The 20,868-nt window shown below is 48.1% G+C and overlaps 1 protein-coding gene across 7 annotated transcripts in view; it reads right to left on the reverse strand.

Moving 5' to 3' along the window:
- FRMD5 (FERM domain containing 5) overlaps nucleotides 1–20,868 on the reverse strand; it is a 321,311-nt gene that overhangs the window by 35,657 nt on the left and 264,786 nt on the right. For all 7 annotated transcript variants that reach the window (XM_061395081.1, XM_061395080.1, XM_061395078.1 and 4 more), the window contains exons 2-4: nucleotides 7,619–7,723; nucleotides 3,608–3,650; nucleotides 3,303–3,381 (exon numbers count right to left, since the gene is read on the reverse strand). In XM_061395081.1, the coding sequence (XP_061251065.1) occupies nucleotides 3,303–3,381; nucleotides 3,608–3,650; nucleotides 7,619–7,723 (227 nt within the window). The remainder of the gene's footprint in view (nucleotides 1–3,302; nucleotides 3,382–3,607; nucleotides 3,651–7,618; nucleotides 7,724–20,868) is intronic.

A 20,868-nucleotide genomic window follows, 5' to 3' on the forward strand; every position in this document is an offset into this window, starting at 1 on the left:
TCCTGGGAAGGTGGGGCCCCATTTGCACTCAATCGCCTTCTATCACTTGATCTTTCAACCAGTTCGAACACCTGCAGCCGTTGTTAAAAGCTAAATCTGTTGCCTAATCCCCATTTTCTCTGCCTTGTCTCTAGCTCAGACAAGAAAATCTATTTATTACTTTAAAAAATGACAAAAGAGATTAATCAGGATTTGGCAACTAAATTTATCATCTGGGAAGAATCCAAGAGATAAATTGAAGCACAGTTCTTTACTCCCTACTTCATCCCTCCTCTCAGCCTGGCTTTATGGGGACAGCCGAGACGGCGGTGAAATTTAGGACCAATAATGCCCGGAGAAAACACACTGACGGCTAAATTAGTCTGGCAGGAAGGTGGGGTACAGGGCTCTAAGCCAGGAGTGAACTGTGGGCATTGAGTGAGGCGAGGGCAGGTACCCACTTAGGTGCAGCTGAGCCCAGGCCTCCACAGAACGCCCCAGGGAGCGGGGACACAGACTCCAAAGCAGACCCAGGCGCCCTGAGAGCCACACTGCTGGCAACGCCTGGAAAAAATGTGCCCGAGGGAAGGAGGGCTACTGAGGCGGAGAGCAGCAGGAAAACAGTAGAGCGGTGGTCCCCAGCCTTTTGGCAGCAGGAACTGGTTTCATGAAAGACAATTTTTCCATAGACCAGGGAGGGTGGGGGGTGATGGTTTCTGGATGATTCAAGCTATCACCTTCTTATGCACTTTACTTCTGTTATTATTACCTGAGCTCCACCTCAGATCATCAGGCATCAGATCCTGGACGCTGGGGGCCCCAGTGGAGGATGGTGGGCATGATGTGTGCAGAGAGGGGTGGAGTTCACACTCTTGGCAGTGTCTTTAAAGTCTGCTGACTTGGAGAGAAGCCTGACCCTGGCTTTCTCAGGCCTCAGTTGCTTAAGTGTCAGGACGCTAGCTGGGACAGAAGAGGAGTGGGGATTATCACAGCAACAAGGGAGCAAAGCCAGAACCAGGTGGACTTGTGCCCTCTGCAGAGCTGCTGGGGTCCACAGGCCATGTGACTGATCTGGCAATGAACAGTGTGCCTCGGCTCAATGCCAGGCTCCCTGGGGGTGCATTAGAAGTACAAGACTCCGTGTAGTGGTTAATCCTCCCGACAAAGCTGTGGGGTACTATTACCATCCTCATTTTATAAATAAGGAACCTGAAGGTCAGAGAAGTCAAGGATTTTATGCTCAAGGCCACACAGAAGTAACAGAACAGGATCTGAGCCCCCAGGTCTCTGCTGCCTTTAGTCGGGGGGCACATTAGTATTATGCAGTGACATTTGCTTTAGAAGAGTCTATGGTTAAGACCTCCTAACGCCCGAGAGAACCGTGTACTTTTGTCCTTCAGTCAAATCAGAAGGCCGTGTGTCTGCCGTGCTCTCGCGGGCAGCCCTCTGGGTTGTTAGACCAATCCTTCTCATCCTCTCTGTTAATCCACGGAGGTGTGGACAAGGTGATCCTAACGCTGGGTGTTAGAAGGCGGGGAGTCAGGCTTTCAACAAAGATGTGTTAAATGTTTCTGCCATGTGGACAGGAGCCTGGTCTTCAGGGTTGACCCTGGCCTCCTCACCTCTTTCCAGAGGGAAGAGGGAGGGAGGGAGGAGAGGGAAGGGGTAGAAGGGGGAGGTAGGGGGGAGAGGCAAGGGGGAGGGGAGAAGGGGGAGGGAGAGGGAGAGGCGAGGGGGAGAAGGTAGGGGAGAGGCACGGGGGAGGGGCAGGGCTACGACAAACACTCTGGAAGTCACGAGCAGGGCGTGCTCAGTCACTTCAGCTGTGTCTGACCCCGTGGACTGCAGCCTGCCAGGCCACTTTGCCCATGGGATTCTCCAGGCAAGAATACTGGAGTGGTTGCCATTCCCTTCTCCAGAGGGATCTTCCCAATCCAGGGACTGAACCTGTGTCTCTTGCGTCCCCTGCCTTGGCAGGCAGGTTCTTTACCACTAGTGCCCCCTGAGCAGGGCAGGCCAGTGCTTTGCTCAAACTCTTCTCTGCTTAAATGGTTAAACATCATGGTTCTCCCCTCACTCTCCTGCCTGAAGCTACAGGTTTGCTCCTGAATATGGATGAGCTTGGTTTTCAAAAGACAAGTGGGAGCCACACCCACTTCCGTGTGGCCGAGCGGGGCCTGCACTTTGCAGGCGCCCAGTTCTGGAGCACGAGATTTGGCTCTAACTACACAGGGCACTGTCCTCAGCGCTTCAGGCTGGGCGGGTTCAGGGTTTAGAAACAGGTCTCAAGGCCTTAGAGGACAAGCAGTCTCTGCACTGGCAACGGCCTCCTCCAGTCTTGGCTGTCTCTAAGGTTTTTTGGTTTTGTTTCTCACTGCACTGCTCTGTATGTGGGATCTTAGTTCCCTGACCAGGGATTGAACCCACGCCTCCTGCAGGGGACCACTTGGGAAGTCCCTGTTGTCTCTAAGACTTTAGGGAAGGGGTTAGAGCTGGCAGAGCCGTCTCCTCCTCGGCTCTAGGACTTCCTAGCATCACATCTTTACCGAGGGCTCCACCCTTCACAGGGAAACGTAAAGGTTTTGCTAATGTCAAAATCAGATCTTTCTAATATAAAAATTAAGAGTCTCAGTTCAGAGAGTGCCTGAACCTTTAAGGCAAGACTTTTAGAGTGAATTCGGCTCCCATGTACCAAGCCCTCGAGGAAGCGGTGCCTCTCCTGCTCGCTGAGCCTCTTGTAGCGTGGCGTGGGCACAGAGGCTTTTTCTCATCCTCAAGTGGTGCTGGATGAGACGCAGTTCATGCCATGCAGCTGCCTGCCTTCCCTGCAACATGATCCCCACAATGAAGAGTTTATCACGAGCCTGGGCCATCAGCACCCTGGAGGTCACCCACTTGAATTCAAAATCTTCAGTGTTTCCCGGCTTGTTTTCCAGTTTCCTGCTTTGCCATTTAGGCTGCTGGAGTCTATTTCAAGCCCCCAATAAGCAGCAATACAGCCCTCTCCCAAAACATCCCCGGTGGCCACATCACTGGTGAAAGAAAAAAGTGCTTTTGAGTAATTACATTACTCCAGCTACCTTTGCAGATGGCCAGATTAAGGTGAAGCATTCACACTTCTTGAAGGACAGAACCTCACTTTGTTGCAGTTCTACTGAGGAGATGAGCAAAGAGAGCATGCGGAAGTGAAATGCAGAAGTAAGGCTATATTTAGGAAGAATTCTTGCCTAGGAGCTTTCCAGGGGACCTAGGAAGTTACGGCCCCTCTTTCCTATCCTTCCCAATAGGTCTTGGAGGCTGAGGGATGTAATAACCAGCCTTACCTGGTTATTTCTTCTTTCAGGGCCGCAGGGTCTGCAGGGTAAAACTTCACACGGAAACACATGGTGAACGGAGGCTGGGCTGCACAGAAAAAGAGGTGTCCATCAGCAAAGACCCTCGCCGGCAGATGACAGGACTCACTGCCCCCCTGGATGCACAGGACTCTGAACCATCAGAAGATCCTCTCGTGTTTAGGGCCAACTTCTGCTCAGAACAACGGAAGGTTCCCAAGACACATTACAAGGAGGTGGTTTCCTCCCACCCTCCCCAGGGGCGAGGCTTCTGTCTTTTCATGGACAGTACTTACATCTCAATTGCTTCACCACAGACTTTGTAAACTCCAACCAATGCTGAAACAGAGAACACAGACCAAGAAAACCCTAATGAGAAGCAGTGTCAAATATATCTCGCTGTATTCGATTTAAATAGCTAGACAGATTGTAGCCCAGGGTGAACGCGGCTCAGAAGCCTGTGATATGTACGTTTGGAGAGTAGAGAGTGATAGGATTTTCTGAAATAAGCTCCCCATGGAACCAGCTGTGAAGGGGGGAAGAGTTCCAGCTTCAGATGCCATTTTGGGGCTCCCTGGCAATGTCGCCTTCCAAGATGGGGCGCCAGAGTTCTGAGCCATGTTTCTGGTGTGCTGATGGGCAGCAGTGAATGCACGGATGTGTGCTGGGGACAGAGCTCCACTTGGCCTGAGTGGCGAATGGCTCCCTTTCATGGGCTGTGCGTGTCTGTGTGATGTGGTGGGGTCGTGAGGACACACAGAGGCGATTGGGAGCAGCTCTCGAAAGCACTGGCAGGTGGAATTTCATAAATGGTGAGAAGGCAGGGATGGCTGGTGTATGTTTCGTTTTTGTTTGAGCAACACATTGCCAGCCCTTGTGTGAGGGAATACATACTCAGAATTCCTTGGCATCCAGGGATGTTTAAAATGTAAGTCTTGTAAGATACCCGACCACAACTAATGTAGTATCCTGTTTTCCCTGGATTTTCACAGAGGCTGGACACAGTAGCAACACATTCCCACCCCCGCCCCCCGCCATGGTACTTCTGTTTGGGTCAGGAAGCAAGGAGATGCTTCTATATCATTTTCCCACTTCTACATGGATGCCTTATAAAATGCATTATTGATATTTGCTGCTTTTGTGCTCATCAGGAAACTTGACAATTTGCAGAGAGCTAGAATAGCTGATATTTGGGGCTTGATTATCGGGAAGCAGCTTAAAAGCACTGACCATAAGCTCTGGGAGGGCAGGAAATTCTGCCTGTTTCCCACTGTGTCACTGGTGACCAGCTCAGCGTTCAATGTTCAGCTGTAAGACGGATGGAGGAGCTAGTCCTCACCTCCCTCTTTTCTGGCGACTTTTGCTCAGTACAGTGGAGCCTCTTGGCTGAGTCCTCTCTCAGGCTGTGCAGACACATCCTGGCCTCCCTCGGTTTCCAGCTCTCACCTTCTGGGCTGGACCGTGGTTCGTGCAGTTAATGGACCCACTAAGAGCCAGTTCTTCCATCAGCGCCACATGGATAATCTGAGCTGACACTCTGCTCTCTTGCTTCCCTCTGATCTGAGTTCCCACGAGGCTGGCAACTCATTATAGCCACTCAATGTGGTTAAGAGGTCCTTCTCACATTACACGGCCCACCGCGGCGTGGCTTCCCAGGGAAGGAAAGGCAAGGGATGAAATTGCATGGAAATGACTGGGGTTCCAGGCCGTGCCTGGGAAGGCGGCAGAGGCTGGCCTGTGCAGAGCACACCGGGACTGTGGACAGTGAGATGAACACAGCACATGTCTGGGGCTCAGAAGACAGAACGCCCTGGGGCACGGGACCCATAGGTTAAAATGAACAAAGGGAGATAGACAGTGGGCTGCCCCGGTGGCCCAGATGGTAAAGAATCTCCCTGCAATGCAGGATCCTGGGTTCAATCCCTGGGTTCGATCCCTGTGCCGCCCCTGGAGGAGAGCGTTGCAATCCACTCCAGTCTTCTTGCCTGGAGAATTCCATGGGCAGAGGAGCCTGGGCTACAGTCCATGGGGTCGCAGAGAGTCGGACACGCCTGAGCGACTGACACAACAGCAACCACACAACTAAATGCAATGACAGATCCATTAGCAGCAGAAGGCAGAGAGGCTAAACGCAAGAGGCTACTCCTCTTGGCAATAGGTGGAGACAAGAGTTTGTACTGGAGTGAGACTCCTGAAAGAAGTGAGGCTGGAGGAGACTCAGAGGGGTGGGCAGGCAGTGGAAAGCTTGTCTAAGAGACTTCAAGGGTCTGGCAGAAAAATCTTGAGAGCATCCCCCGAAATATGGTGAGGGCCAGGGTGACCTTTTGCAGCTGTCTGGCTAAATCCAGGTCCCAGAATTACTAGCAAATTGATAACACTGGCTTGGGGAGGCGGGGTTAGGAGAAGAGTAAAAAGAAGGTTCAGAGACGGGAGCTTCCACCTGTATTTGGGTGAGTGGACCAGTGTGGTACAGTCTTCAGATTTGGGAGGCTTGAAGGGCAGGCTGAGATCAGGATGAGCCCAGGGCCTGAGGGGCAAAAGGGAATGGGGAATGAGGGTAGCTCATCCAAGAGTGGCCAGAGGAATCCCAGACCCTACAGAGACCCCTGAGAAGTGGGCAGGGACAGCATGGGTGTGAGCGCCAGGTTCTGCCTCGCTGGTGCTCAGGGGAAGGGGTCTAGGGGGAGCTGGGGAGCTCACCTCCTCCATCTCTACTGTGATCAGTAGATACAGAAGGACAGTTCTCTACTGGTCCATTTCCTCACAATGCTCAACGACCCTTGCAAGCCCCCCTGCTTGGCTTAAACCCTCAACAAAGGCACAGAATCAGGTCACTTTAGAGGCCATAGAGCAGGAATTCAGCAGGGAACCCCAGAAACCACACAGGCTCTGGCATCAGGCAGGTCCAAGCAGGACCTTTGTCACTTGCCTTGGGCAAGTTAGGCAACCTGCAGGAGACTGTTCACTCGTCTGGAGAGTGGATGGTCAACTGCCGGTACGCATCTCATTCATGGGAAGGATCCAGTAACTTATGTGAAGCTCTCAGCTTTGTGCATGATAACACCTCAGTGCTCAACATCCATCGGCTCAAAGGTCTAGGTGTGTGTCCAGCGTGGAGCCTGGCACATGGCAGCCACTCCATCAAAGTTTATTTCTCCTTTCCCCTACTTCCTTATTTTTCTCTGTCTCTGTTGGCTTTAAATCTTTGCAATCTCAACATACTCTCTTATTTTCCTCAAACACATTCTAAGTGAAAAACAATGGACAGGACACACTTTACGCTTGAACAGGATACATTTTACCCTTTTTTCTTCACACGCCACTGTCTTTGGAAGGTGAAGAACTGCAGGATTTGCAAGGGCCGAAAAGCCTGTGTCAGTTGGGCTCCACCTCTTTCCTGCTTGGGGAGGGTTGCTGTGGCACTCAGGCAAGGCCCCTCCTAACCAGACCAAGGCAAGCATGCCCATTTACCAGGGAAGGGGCAGGACAGCCTCAGCCTGTGACCTGGGCTCTGGGGCCACCACACCAGCCCAGCCGCTCTGCCTCTAACTGGGCAGCTTTGGGCAAATCTCTTCAGCTTTCATGCATATTAAAAAGCAGAGATGTCATTTTGCTGACAAAGGTCTGTATGGTCAAAGCTATGGTTTTTTGATTTGTCGTGTATGGATGTGAGAGCTGGACCATAAAGAAGGCTGAACACCAAAGAATTGATGCTTTCAAATTGTGGTGCTGGAGAAGACTCCTGAGAGTCCCTTGGACAGCAAGGAGATCAAACCAGTCAATCCTAAAGGAAATGAACCCTGAATATTCCCTGGAAGTACCGATGCTAAAGCTGAAGCTTCAATACTTTGGCCCCCTGATGCAAAGTGCTGACTCACTGGAAAAGACCCTGATGCTGGCAAAGACTGAGGGCAAGAGGAGAAGGGTCGACAGAGGACAAGATGGTTGGATGATCATTGACTCAATGGACATGAGTTTGAGCAAACTCTGGGAGATAGTGAAGGACGGGCAAGCCTGGTATGCTGCAGTCCGCAAAGAGTCGGAGACGACTGAGCAACTCAACAGCAACAACAACTTCAGCTCTCCAGGTTGCCATTTCAGTGTCTAGCAATCGATGGAGCACGCCAGGTGAGCTCTGCTGCGGGGTGTTCCAGGTCTCACAATATGATCCGAAGAGATGATATCCAACTACAGGGTCCAGTTGGTCCCCTGACTCCTGAGGCTAAGCTCTGAACATGAATGACAGTTAGTGCCTCAGGCTAACCGACCGACCCTCTCCCCCATCCGTGCTTTGAATATGGACTTACCCGCTGCTTATCAGGGTCCACAAAGCGGATCCCAAAATAGTCTTTCTCCAGTAGATTCAGGTGGTGGCAAAGAAGGTCAAACAGGTATTGGCCTTTGGCATCTCTCTGCAAAGAAAGCAAGCTCCACTGAGAAACAGAGTGTAACTGTGTTTTGATGGTCATTAAAGGTCACTTGTGACAGTTCCGTGAGGATATGAAAGGGATACATGTCCATAACCGTGTCCTCCACGTTGTGATGGATTCAACATTCTTGGGAATTCTGAAGCTTTTAGCACCTGGAAGGAGCCCAAGAACCCTTCCTTCCACAAAGATAAGGCAGATAGATTCAGGTAGGCCCAGTCCCCGTTGGGTGGAACATGCTGAGTCTAGCTTGTCTCCATCCCCATCACCCACCCCACAGGTGAAGAAGAACCATCTCTCACCACGGCCCCGGCCAGAGCCTTCTAGCCGGTCCTCTGTTTCTGGGTTCACCCTCGCTCCACATGATGGCCAGGGTGACTACCATTTAGACAAACTTTTTTTTTTTTAACTGAATAAGTAATGCAGGTACATAGTAAGATATTCAACCATACAAAAGCATATACTACCAAGAGTAAGTCTCCCTTGGACCTCACTCGCCCTGTGCCTTGGACCTCACTCCCGACCCCAGGAGCTTCTTGGCCATCTTTTTTTTTTTTTTTGCCTTTTTTCTTTTTAATTTGAAGAGGATTATCTGGAAGAGAAGCCTGATGAGGAAACTAAGACAGAAGTAAAGGAAACTTAGTGAAAAATCACTAAGTCACGTTTCTCAACTTTTCTACCATGAAGATCCTTAAGATATATTTTTCAAACATTTTCAACTGTAACGCTTAGTTTAAAACATTTTATACCAAAGGAACATTTCATGCAAAGATGGGCTCGATAAAGGACAGAAATGGTATGGACCTAACAGAAGCAGAAGATATTAAGAAGAGATGGCAAGAATACACAGAAGAACTGTACAAAAAAGATTTTCACGACCCAGATAATCACAATGGTGTGATCACTTACCTAGAGCCAGATATCCTGGAATGTGAAGTTAAGTGGGCCTTAGAAAGCATCACTACGAACAAAGCTAGTGGACGTGATGGAATTCCAGTTGAGATATTCCAAATCCTGAAAGATGATGCTATGAAAGTGCTGCACTCAATATGCCAGCAAATTTGGAAAACTCACCAGTGGCCACAGGACTGGAAAAGGTCAGTTTTCATTCCAATCCCAAAGAAAGGCAATGCCAAAGAATGCTCAAACTACCGCACAATTGCACTCATCTCACACGCTAGTAAAGTAATGCTCAAAATTCTCCAAGCCAGGCTTTAGCAATATGTGAACCGTGAACTTCCTGATGTTCAAGCTGGTTTTAGAAAAGGCAGACAAACCAGAGATCAAATTGCCAACATCTGCTGGATCATGGAAAAAGCAAGAGAGTTCCAGAAAGGTATCTATTTCTGCTTTCTTGACTATGCCAAAGCCTTTGACTGTGTGGATCACAATAAACTGTGGAAAATTGTGAAAGAGATGGGAATACCAGACCACCTGACCTGCCTCTTGATAAATCTGTATGCAGGTCAGGAAGCAACAGTTAGAACTGGACATGGAACAACAGACTGGTTCCAAATAGGAAAAGGAGTACGTCAAGGCTGTATATTGTCACCCTGTTTATTTAACTTATATGCAGAGTACATCATGAGAAACGCTGGACTGGAAGAAACACAAGCTGGAATCAAGATTGCCGGGAGAAATATCAATAACCTCAGATATGCAGATGACACCACCCTTATGGCAGAAAGTGAAGAGGAACTCAAAAGCCTCTTGATGAAAGTTAAATTGGAGAGTGAAAATGTTGGCTTAACGCTCAACATTCAGAAAACGAAGATCATGGCATCCGGTCCCACCACTTCATGGGAAATAGATGGGGAAACAGTGGAAACAGTGTCAGACTTTATTTTTCTGGGCTCCAAAATCACTGTAGATGGTGACTGCAGCCATGAAATTAAAAGACGCTTACTCCTTGGAAGGAAAGTTATGACCAACCTAGATAGCATATTCAAAAGCAGAGACATTACTTTGCCAACAAAGGTTCGTCTAGTCAAGGCTATGGTTTTTCCTGTGGTCATGTATGGATGTGAGAGTTGGACTGTGAAGAAGGCTGAGCACTGAAGAATTGATGCTTTTGAACTGTGGTGTTGGAGAAGACTCTTGAGAGTCCCTTGGACTGCAAGGAGATCCAACCAGTCCATTCTGAAGGAGATCAGCCCTGGGATTTCTTTGGAAGGAATGATGCTAAAGCTGAAACTCTAGTACTTTGGCCACCTCACGCGAAGAGTTGACTCATTGGAAAAGACTCTGATGCTGGGAGGGATTGGGGGCAGGAGGAGAAGGGAATGACAGAGGATGAGATGGCTGGATGGCATGACTGACTCGATGGACGTGAGTCTGAGTGAACTCCGGGAGTTGGTGATGGACAGGGAGGCCTGGCGTGCTGCGATTCATGGGGTCGCAAAGAGTCGGACACGACTGAGCGACTGATCTGATCTGAGACTGCAAGCCAACACATGTACACATATGTACATGAATGTATGTACATGTCATTTATATACATGTACACACGTTATGTATCTACACACATAAACAATTAAAACAACTTTCACAAAATGCTCTCCTTACTATGCAAGATGTAGGTTGATATTTTAAGTGCTATCTGTGACTTCACTAAGGTAATTTCAGAACCTCTCCTGAGTTGTGACCTACAATTTGAAACTCACTATGTTAGAAGTTCTCTTCCCAAAAGTTCATCTCAAACTTGGATCCTCTTTCTCCTTCATTTCTTTTTTCTTCTTCTTTTCTTGTGTATCCTTAATGTGGTTATATTTTATACCCAGGCAAGCCGATATATACATATACATCTTCTCTTTAAAAGAAACGTCAGCGGCATATTTTATACTGTGCTCTGTTTCTTGGGATTTTCCCCCGCGTAGGGTCTCTTGTGACTCTTCCTATAGCAGCACATATACATAAGCCTCACAGTTTTGAACTGCAGTGAGGACCCCGTGATCTTTAATTACATTATCGCTCCTGCATAACGCTGTCAGCAAGGAGCCTGTCTTGCTCTCAGAACAAAATTCAAACTCTGACCGTGGCCTCAAGGCCCTGCATAACCTGGTTCTGGCCTCCTCTCTGAACTCCCCCAAACCATTCTCCCTCCTCTCCGGCCACAGTCTCCCCACTCCTGAGCATGCCGAGGCTCTTCTGCATCTTTGCATCCTCTCTGCCTGGGATGCCCTCCCTCCACTCATCTCCCTGAGGTCTCAGCTCAGATGTCTCTGGTGCAGAGAAGTCTTTCCCCTACAGAATGACCCCTCCTCGTCTCTTTACAGGTCCTTTGTTTATCCTGTTTATTTCCTTCTGGCACTGACCAGCCTGTCAGCGTATTGTTCATTATTTGTTTACTGATGTATCATCTGCTCCCTTTCTAGACTACAGTTTTCATGAGGGCAGAGCCATCCCCCAGAATCCAGCACAGGGCTTGGCATATGGCAGGGACGTCCTCAATGCTTATTTGCTGAATCAATGAATAGCAGGTGGAGGGGTGGCCAGAAGGTTTTACAGACTGTCAGGAAATTAGGTCCCTCGCTTCTAAACCCATAACCTTCTTCTTCAGGGACCTTCCTGGAGTGAGCTGGGAGGAGAATGGCTTGCAGGTGAGTGTCAGGACAGCAGGAGCTCTGCAAGGCAGCATCTCTGGGCCTCTCCCCAGTGGTCTCCGCAGCTCAGCCAAGATGCTGTCTCTGGTGGATCTATGTTTAGTGCTGCACCGACATCAAGGTGGTCTTGTAAGATCCGAACCATCTCACCTGGGGCAAGGCCCAAGGCCATGGGGCGTTATGGGAGGGCCTGGCCCTGCTCCAAGAATGGGCAGGTCTTCAAGACCTCTTCAGAAGATTTACCCCTCAGGGACTTCCCTGATGGTCCCGTGGCTAAGACTGCATGCTCCCAATGCATGGGGACCAGGTTCGATCCCTAGACGGGGAACTAGATTCCACATGCCGCAACTAAGAGTTTGCATGCTACATCTAAGACGCGGTACAACCAAATAAATAAAAATACATTTTAAAAATATAAAAGAAAATAGTTTACCCCTCACTATTTCCCTTCTGACAGCTTACCCGATACTTTTCAAAAAGAACTAGGGCAGGATAGCAAATCTCTCAGCGTGTATATTAAGAAGCTTATCCTTGCAGGACTGGAAGGATGAGCGAGGGGACAGCTCAACTAAGGAAGGTGGTGGCACGTGGGCACCTCTCCCTCCTCTTCTGCGGGCCTTGCGCTCCCTCCCACGACACAACCCTGAGGCAGCGGTCCCCATTCTTACACCCTCGGGTCTCCCACCAGAAAAAGCTACTCTCACAACAGAGCCTTGTCGTGAATCACCCTGGAACTTCAGCGTGACGGGCCATAAAACCAGGTCTTTCAAAGGACTCTAAGAACAACGGTCATTGTGGGCATGGCTGTCAACTCTTACTGATCCACCTGAGGGTGAGAAGAGCTTAAACTCATTTTTAAACGGAGGAAATAGGCTTAACCCTATCTCAAGCAGCATATCCTGTACTTATTCTCTCTCTTAAAGCAACTGAAATGGAATACTAAGAGACAGTGCATATTATGAACATTTTTCTCTACAAATTTTCCTTTGTACCAAGCTGGCTACTACACTGTGATCAGCTGGGGGAGAGGTTTCTTTCTTTTTTTTTTTTTTAATAAAAGTATAGTTGATTTATTAATTATGTTAGTTTCAGGTGAACAGCAGAGTGATTCAGCATTTTGGCAGGTTATACTTCGTGACAGGTTATTTCAAGGTAATGGGTATAATTCTCTGCACGATGTAATATATCCCTGTTGCTTACCCATTTTATATATGGTGGTGGTTTAGTCGCTAAGTTGTGCCTGAGTCTTGCAACCCCATGGACTGTAGCCTGCCAGGCTCCGCTGTCCATGGGAATTCTCCAGGCAAGAATATCGGAGTGGGTTGCTATTTCCTTCTCCAGGGGATCTTCCTGACCCAGAAATTGAACCAGGGTCTCCTGCATTGCAGGCGGATTCTTTACCAACTGAGCTATGAGGGAAGCCCTATAGTCATCTGTTAATCCCACACCCCTCATTTGTCTATCCTGAGGTGAGTTTCTTAGATGTATTATTTATTTAGGCTGTGCTGGGTCTTCATTGCTGCGCCTGGGCTTCCTCTAGTTGCAGGTTTCTCATTATGGTGGCTTCTCTTGTTGTGGAGCTGGGCTCTAGGGTGTGTGGGCTCAGCAGTCACAGCAGACAGGTCTAGCTGGCCCTCGGTGTGTGGATCTCCCTGGACCAGGGATGGAACCTGTGTCTCCTGCACTGGCAGGTGGGTTCTTAACTTTCCTGGCCCTGTTGCTGCTGCTGCTAAGTCGCTTCAGTCGTGTCCGACTCTGTGCGATCCCATAGATGGCAGCCCACCAGGCTCCTCTGTCCACGGGATTCTCCAGGCAAGAACACTGGAGTGGGTTGCCATTTCCTCCTCCAATACACGAAAGTGAAAAGTGAAAGTGAAGTCGCTCAGTCGTGTCCGACTCTTAGCGACCCCATGGACTGCAGCCTACCAGGCTCCTCCATCCATAGCATTTTCCAGGCAAGAGTACTGGAGTGGGGTGCCATTGCCTTCTCCTCCCTGGCCCTGGGGGGAGTTTTAATAGCTGAAGAAGTTGGCTTTCTTGCACACAACAACCATATTAGCACAGGAGCCCAAGGCAGCCATGGGGAAATTGTGCTTCTGTGATAGACATCACATGGACTTTTAAACAAGAACCATGTCTTCCATAAAAATAACTTAGTCACATGAGTTGGTGGCTCAAATACACTTGCATGACTCTTAGCTGGTAAGAATGTTAAGTTCAGTAGATCCAACCTCGGAGTTGTTCCACTTCACAGCAAGAAAAAGGAAGCACTGGCTTTTCTCCAGGTAGTCATAAAAAACAACAATAACAGCCACACATGTATATCGTTTATATCAGTACAAAAGGGTCTTTTTCTATTTCCCAGCATCTGGTGAAAGCCCTGCTCCCCACCATGAAGTGACCCCTCCCTTGGAGCACTGGGCCTGTGGCTGGTGGCCGGGCCCCAGGCAGCCTTTGGGGGAAGTCACATTCAGGTGGAGCTCGTGGTGGGTTCCCACAACAGACCTCTGGCAGGGCCTAGTGTTTGGAGATTGAAAACTTCCTGGCCTGCACTGACAGATACCCGCCGTGTCCTAGGAGTCCCTCTCTGTGGTCTCCCCACCTGAAGCTGGGGCTCTCTGGACTATCCTCTGGCAGCCAGCCTTCTCCTCTGGGGGGACGGCAAAGCCCAGTGAGCCCACCTCCTTTCCCCTTGGCCGCAGTCGCCCTGGCACTACTCCCACCCGGGTGCTCCGAGCTGGATGTTGTGCCATTGATTACACTGGGGACACAGGCACTCACGCTGACAGGTGATTACGGTTTAGTCACCGAGTCGGGGCTCCAAGCCCCAGGCCGTTTATCTTCGGGACAAGCGAGCCGAGGCAGAGCACCTGAATCCAGCTAAATCTCGGAGGTTATTCTCCTCACAAGGACATGAGTAAGGGCAAAACAGCGCATGAAGCACCCATCTAAAACATAAATGTACATTTTATGAACCATAGTAGTACCTACATACATATTTTAAAATGGTAGTGCATAAACAGGCCACCTCTTAATTCTGTCTAGACGGTGCCCAGAATGATGCATGAGCCCCTCGGAACCGCTCTGCAACTCTGAGGTCTGGAGAATTCAGGTGCCTTCCTGGAGTGCCTGGTCCAGTGAAGGCATGAGGCAGGAGGCAGGCTTGGGCTAGTGACCTATCCTGTTCAAGGTTCATCACATTTTATGCCTCACAATCAACAGCCCTGGGCAGGAGAACAGCTTTTTTTTTTTTTTTTTTTAAACCCATCACAGGGTTGATTCCAGGGACTCTGGCCTGGTTCACTCTGATCAGAGGGGCTAACATGTAGAAAGCCCCCTACTCACTGGGCCTCACCCTGGGCAATCCCACTTACCCAGAAGGCAGGCAGACTGTAAGTGCCAACTACCTGAGTCATGAAGAGGGCAAGAGACATCACAACCTCCTCAGATCCTGGGTCCCAGGCGGTTAAGGGGAGCTGCCATGGCTTCATGGCCCTTCGAGAAGGCAGAGGGGAGAGGGAGGGTTGCAGGAGGTGGCACCAGCTTCCCCATCCCCAAAACACAAGAGTCCAGGGGTGTGGAAAGGCCATGCCAGGATGGAGGGAACAAGAGTGGATGGAATGAGTTGTCCTTGGGGTGGGATGAGGCACCAAGGGTGGGAGGAAACCCCAGCCTCTGTTCTGACCTAACTTTACACTTCTTGTGGGCCCAGGACTGGCTTTCTCATCCATGTCTTCCAAGGGCATGCAGGTGCCGCCAGCTGCCGGGTTCAGGAGCAGATGCTGAGAGAAAGCACTTTAATGTCACAGGGGGACAGCCACGGTAGCTCATCTTCTCAGGGCCAGGGCACGAGTACGCGGAGCGGAAAGTGTGAATCAATTCCCGGGGCGCCATTCTGCCCTGGTGTTCACACACTACAGCGGCCGGGCTTCTGGGGCACAGGGAGGAGAGGGGCACAGACGCAACCAGCAGGGCACTGGATTTCTTCACTGCTGCACTTTCCATTTTCTTTGAAGGGCCCGAACTCCTGCCAAGCTCCGGGCCCAGGAGCCCACTTTTCTTGCTTAGTGGTAAACCAACAAAATATGTCCAGGAACTGCTGAGGCTGCAGCTAGACAAGCAGCCGGCTCCCTCCAAGAGATGGGGGGTCGGGGGAGATGTTCAGCTCCATGGAGAAATGCCGGGCAGCTCAGCACAGGGCTGGAGAGGAGCCCTCGCTCCTGACTCTCAGCGGAGACAGACTCCAGGACTTGGCAGCAAGGCTGGGGCCCATGCAGGCACTTGGTATCTAGACTGTAGCACCAGGAGGTCCCAGCACTGCACTGGGACCAGTGGCGATGTGGCTCCTTGGGGGAGAGACGAGGGTCTAAGGAGGGAAGTCGGAGTTCAGATGGAGAAGGAATGGCACGCACCCGGACTCCTGCAGCCACCTGCCCGGCTAGTCCTTAACAAACGCAGCGCCTTCTTGAACCAATAGCCTGCTCCTCCCCACTCAACAGGCAGGACTGAGAGAGTCGGGGTGCTTTCCATGATGCAAAGAGCTATCTGTAGGTTCCGATGCCAGGCGTGGAGCCCCAGGGAGCCCCGCTGGCAGTCCTGGCTCAGGTCAGAGAACTGGCCGAGCTCGGCGCCACGAGGTGTGGTGGGCAGAGGACTTGCACACAGGGCAGGGCAAACACATTCCATCTGCAACACGGAGGGCACCGTGCCAAGTCAGCGTCACGGGAGGGAGGGCTGCATGTTCTGTCAGCACAGGTGGCCCACGCCAGACTCCACAGGGGCGATCAGGATCTCTGAGCAGACCCCTCAAAGCGGCTGTCAGCTCGTAAGAGCAGGGCTAAGGACAGCGCTAGACTTACTGAGTTATCAGTGATGATGTTTCCACAGCCAAGGCACCCCTGCTCCTGTGTGGATTCCTTGTACTTGGGGAAGTTACCAGAAAGAAAAAAAAAAAATCTGAGCTGAGCCTGAAAAAGAGCAAGCGTGTCCATCTTTCCTACAGCGAGGCCACCTTTATAGTAAAGTGACTCTCAGAAGTGTCATTGTTTCTTGCTGCTCATTGCATACATTTCGGTTGTATTTTTCCAGCCAGTATTGAATATCTCAGTGGACTAGTCATGTCACAGCTATAGAATTACAAAAACTCAGCCAAGCTTGTTAGGGGGGGAAAAAACAACAACTCAGCATTTTGTGTGAAGCTCATATTCTCTCTCTCTCTCTCTCTCTCACACACACACACCCTCTCATAAAACTATGCCTTCTCTACAACATGATGTCAGATGTCAGATAATTTGTAAGGAAAGCCCAGCATTTAGGGGGCACATAAACTCTCCCTCGGAACGTAAACTGGTACAGCCACTACGGAAAAGAGTGCGGAAGTTCTTCAAAAAACTAAAAATAGGGTCTCCCTTGTTGGTCCAGTGGTTACGAATTCACCCTGCACGCAGGGGACATGGGTTTGAGAAACTCAGCCTTCATGCTACAACTACTGAAGCCCATGAATCGTAACTGGAGTCTGGGCACAGCAGTGAAAGACCCTGCACACAGCAGCTAAGACCCAGCACAGCCAAATACATAAATTAATGTAAAAAACAGAAAAAACTAAAAGTAGAGTTGCCACGTGATCTAGCAATCCCACTCCTGGGCACACATCTGTACAAAACTACAATTCAAAAGACGGTAAAGAATCTGCCGGCAGTGCTGGAGATCTGAGTTTGGTCCCTGGGTTGGGAAGATCTCCTGGAGGAGGGCATGGCAACCCACTCCAGAATTCTTGCCTGGAGGAGAATCCCCATGGACAGAGGGACCTGGTGGGCTACAGTCCCTGGGGTCGCAAAGAGCTGGACACGACTGAGCGACTAGGCACACACAACTCAAGAAGATGACATGCCCCCCTACACTCACAGCAGCTCTATTCACAACAGTCAAGAAGCGGAAACCTAAATGTCTGCTGACCCACGAGTGGGTACAGAGGACACGCTGCACATACCCAAGGGAATACTACTCAGGCATGAAAAGAGGGGATTCTGCCACTTCAGCTACGTGGATGGATCTAGAGATGGTCATACTAAGTGGAGTCAGAGAAAGACAAATACCATACGATATCACTTTTATGTGAAATCTAAAACATGGACAAATGAACTTATCTACGAAACAGAGACAGACTCACAGACAGACAGACAGACAGACTTGTGGTTGCCAAGGGCGAGGGGGGAGGGGGCATGGATCGGGAGTCTGTGATTAGCAGATGCAACTGTTATATACAGAATGGATAAACACCAGGGTCCTGCTGTATAGCACAGGGAACTATACTCAGTATCTTGTGATAAACCATAATGGAAAATGATATGAATAAGAATGTATATGTGCACAACTGAATCACGGTGCTATACAGCAGAAATCAGCACAACACTGTGAATCAACTATACTTCAACAAAACAAATTAAAAAAACAAATTACTTAAAAAAAACAGGCATCCCCTTGCACCCAACCCTAAAGACAGTAAACTGACAATACATTTTATTGTCTTTTTTTCCCCAAAGGACAAATGCACATGCTCTTTGACAAGCCCAGGAATTTCTGGGGTTAAGGGGAGTGGCCTGTGTGGCCAGGGTCAGGAGCGCCGCGTCAAGCTCACATTCTCACTGGTTCTCATAATCCTGCAGCCTTTCTCTCAGCCTCTCTGACCCTCAGCGGGAAACTGTTTATTGGCCACTACCAACAAACATGGTGAATTCTGAGTGGGACACATCCCGTGATGAAGGAGGCCAGGATTTCTGAGTCCTGGTACAATCTCCTTTTCAATTTTCCTATCAGGTCACTTGTATTCCCTTGGAGTTGAGGTGGAGGCAAAGAGAGCAGAGAGGGGAAAGGCCCTGGGAAGAGTCACTGAGGATGAGCCCTGGGCTTGGAGCCAAAGCCCTGCTCTGACACTCCTCAGCTTGTGACCTTGGACCTGTCCCTTAATCTATCTGAGCTTCTGTTTCTTTAGCTACAAAACAAGGTTAACACTACATCTCTCAAAGGATTACTGAGACATAACAAAACCAGAGACATAACAGGCATAAGGACCCTGTGCATTTTTCCAACTTCCTTCCTCTGCCTCCTGTAAACTCTTCTTCCTTTAGGCGGAGTGGACTTGTACATGACAAGGCCTTAGTGACAAGGCTGTGTTCTCCCCAGACAAGAATACTCAGGTGGGGCCTGGCTACACGTTCACCTTTGCAGCACCCCTGAGCTGGTGGGGATGGCCACCACTTTGGAAATGTTCTCCAGGGGCTCTCAAGGCACAGTTTGCATCTTTTCCTTATCCCAAAGTTATTTTTCCCAGACAAGGTCAGAAGTAGAAAATATCAAATGTATGCAATTAACCCAAACCCTTCGGAGGCTTGGCAGAACAAATAAAACTCAAGTTAGTAGAGGAAAAGAAATCATAAAGATCAGAATAGAAAGAAAGTAGAGATGAAGAAAACAATAGAATGGATCAATGAAACTAAAATCTGGTTCTTAAAAAAGATAAACAAAATTGATAAACCTTTAGCCAGACTCATCAAGAAAAAAAGAGGTCTCAAATCAAGAAAATTAGAAACAAAAAAGAAGTTACAAGGGAAGCACAGAAATACAAAAGATCATAAGAGACTACTACAAGCAACTATAGGCCAATAAAATGGACAACCTCGAAGAAATGCACAAATTCTTAGGAAGGCACAAACTTGCAAAACTAAAGCAGGAAGAAATAGCAAATATGAGCATTCCAATCACAAGTACTAAAATTGAAACTGTGATTTAAAAACTCCCCCAAAAAACAAAAGTCCAGGACCAGATGGCTTCACAGGTGAGTTCTATCAAATATTTAGAGAAGAGTTAACATCTATCCTTATGAAGGTCTTCCAAAAAATTACTAAAGAAGGAACACTTTCAAGCTCATTCTTCAAGGCACCATTACCCTGATACCAAAACAAAAGATATCACAAAAAAGAAAATTATGGGCCAATATCACTGATGAAAACAGACATAAAAATCTTTAACAAAATACTAGCAAACCAAATCCAACAGCACATTTAAAGGATCATAAACCATGATCAAGTGGGATTTATTCCAAGGATGCAAGGACTCTTTCAGTTCCGTTCAGTCACTCAGTCGCATCCAACTCTTTGTGACCCCATGAACCACAGCACGCCAGGCCTCCCTGTCCATCACCAACTCCTGGAGTTTATTCAAACTCATGTCCATAAGGACTCTTTAATATATGCAAATCAATCAATGAGATACACTGCATTAACCAACTGAAGAATAAAAACCATATGATCATCTCAATAGATGCAGAAAAAGCTTCTGATAAAATTCAGCACCCATTTATGTTAAAAACTCTCCATAAAGTGGGCATAGAGGTTTCTCCAGAAATTACCACAACATAATAAAAGCCACATACAACAAACTGACAGCTAACATTCTCAACAGTGAAAAACTGAAAGCATTTCCTCTAAGTTTAGGAATAAGACAAGGGTGCTCATTCTCACCACTTTTATTCAACATAGTTTTGAAAGTCCTAGCCATGGCAGTCAGAGAAGAAAAAAAAAAGAAAAGGAATCCAAATAGGAAAATAAGTAAAACTATTAACTATTTGCAGATGACATGATACTGTACATAGAAAATCCTAAAGACACGACCAGAAAACTACTAGAACTCATCAATGAATTCAGTAAAGTTGCAGATACAAAATTAATACATAGAAATCTGACATTCCTATACACTAACAGTGAAAGATCAGAGAGAGAAATCAAGGAAACAATTCCATTTACCATTGCATCAAAAAGAATAAAACACCTAGAAATAAACCTAAGGAAGCAAAAGACCTGTATGCAGAAACTGTAAGATGCTGATGAAAGAAATAAAAGATGATACAAACAGATGGAGAGCTATGCCACGTTTTTAATTGGAAGAATCAATATCGCCAAAACGACTGTACTACCCAAAGCAATACATAGATTCAATGTATTGTCTATCAAATTACCAATGGCATTTTTCACAGAATTAGAACAAAACATTTTACAATTTGTATGGAAACACAAAAGACTCCAAACAGCCAAAGCAATCATAAGAAAGAAAAAAATGAAGCTGGAGGAATCAGTCTCCCTGACTTCAGACTATACTATAAAACTACAGTGATCAGAACAGTTTGGTACTGGCACAAAAACAGAAATATAGATCAATGGAACAGGATAGACCGGTCCAGAGATAAACCCACATACCTATGGTCAACTAATCTATGACAAAGGAGGCAAGAATATACAGTCTCTTCAATAAGTGGTGCTGGGAAAATTGTAAAAAATTGTAAAAAAAAAAATTGCAAAAAAAATTGTAAAAAAAAATGAAAATTATAAAAAATATGTAAAAAATGAAAATTAGAACACTGTAACTCCATACACACAAAAAATTCAGAATGGATTAAAGACCTAAATGTAAGGCCAGACACTATAAAACTCTTAAAGGAAAACATAGGCAGAACATTCTCTGACACAATTTCGC

Source organism: Bos javanicus, chromosome 21, assembly GCF_032452875.1.
Source record: "Bos javanicus breed banteng chromosome 21, ARS-OSU_banteng_1.0, whole genome shotgun sequence".
Classification (NCBI taxonomy): domain Eukaryota; kingdom Metazoa; phylum Chordata; class Mammalia; order Artiodactyla; family Bovidae; genus Bos; species Bos javanicus.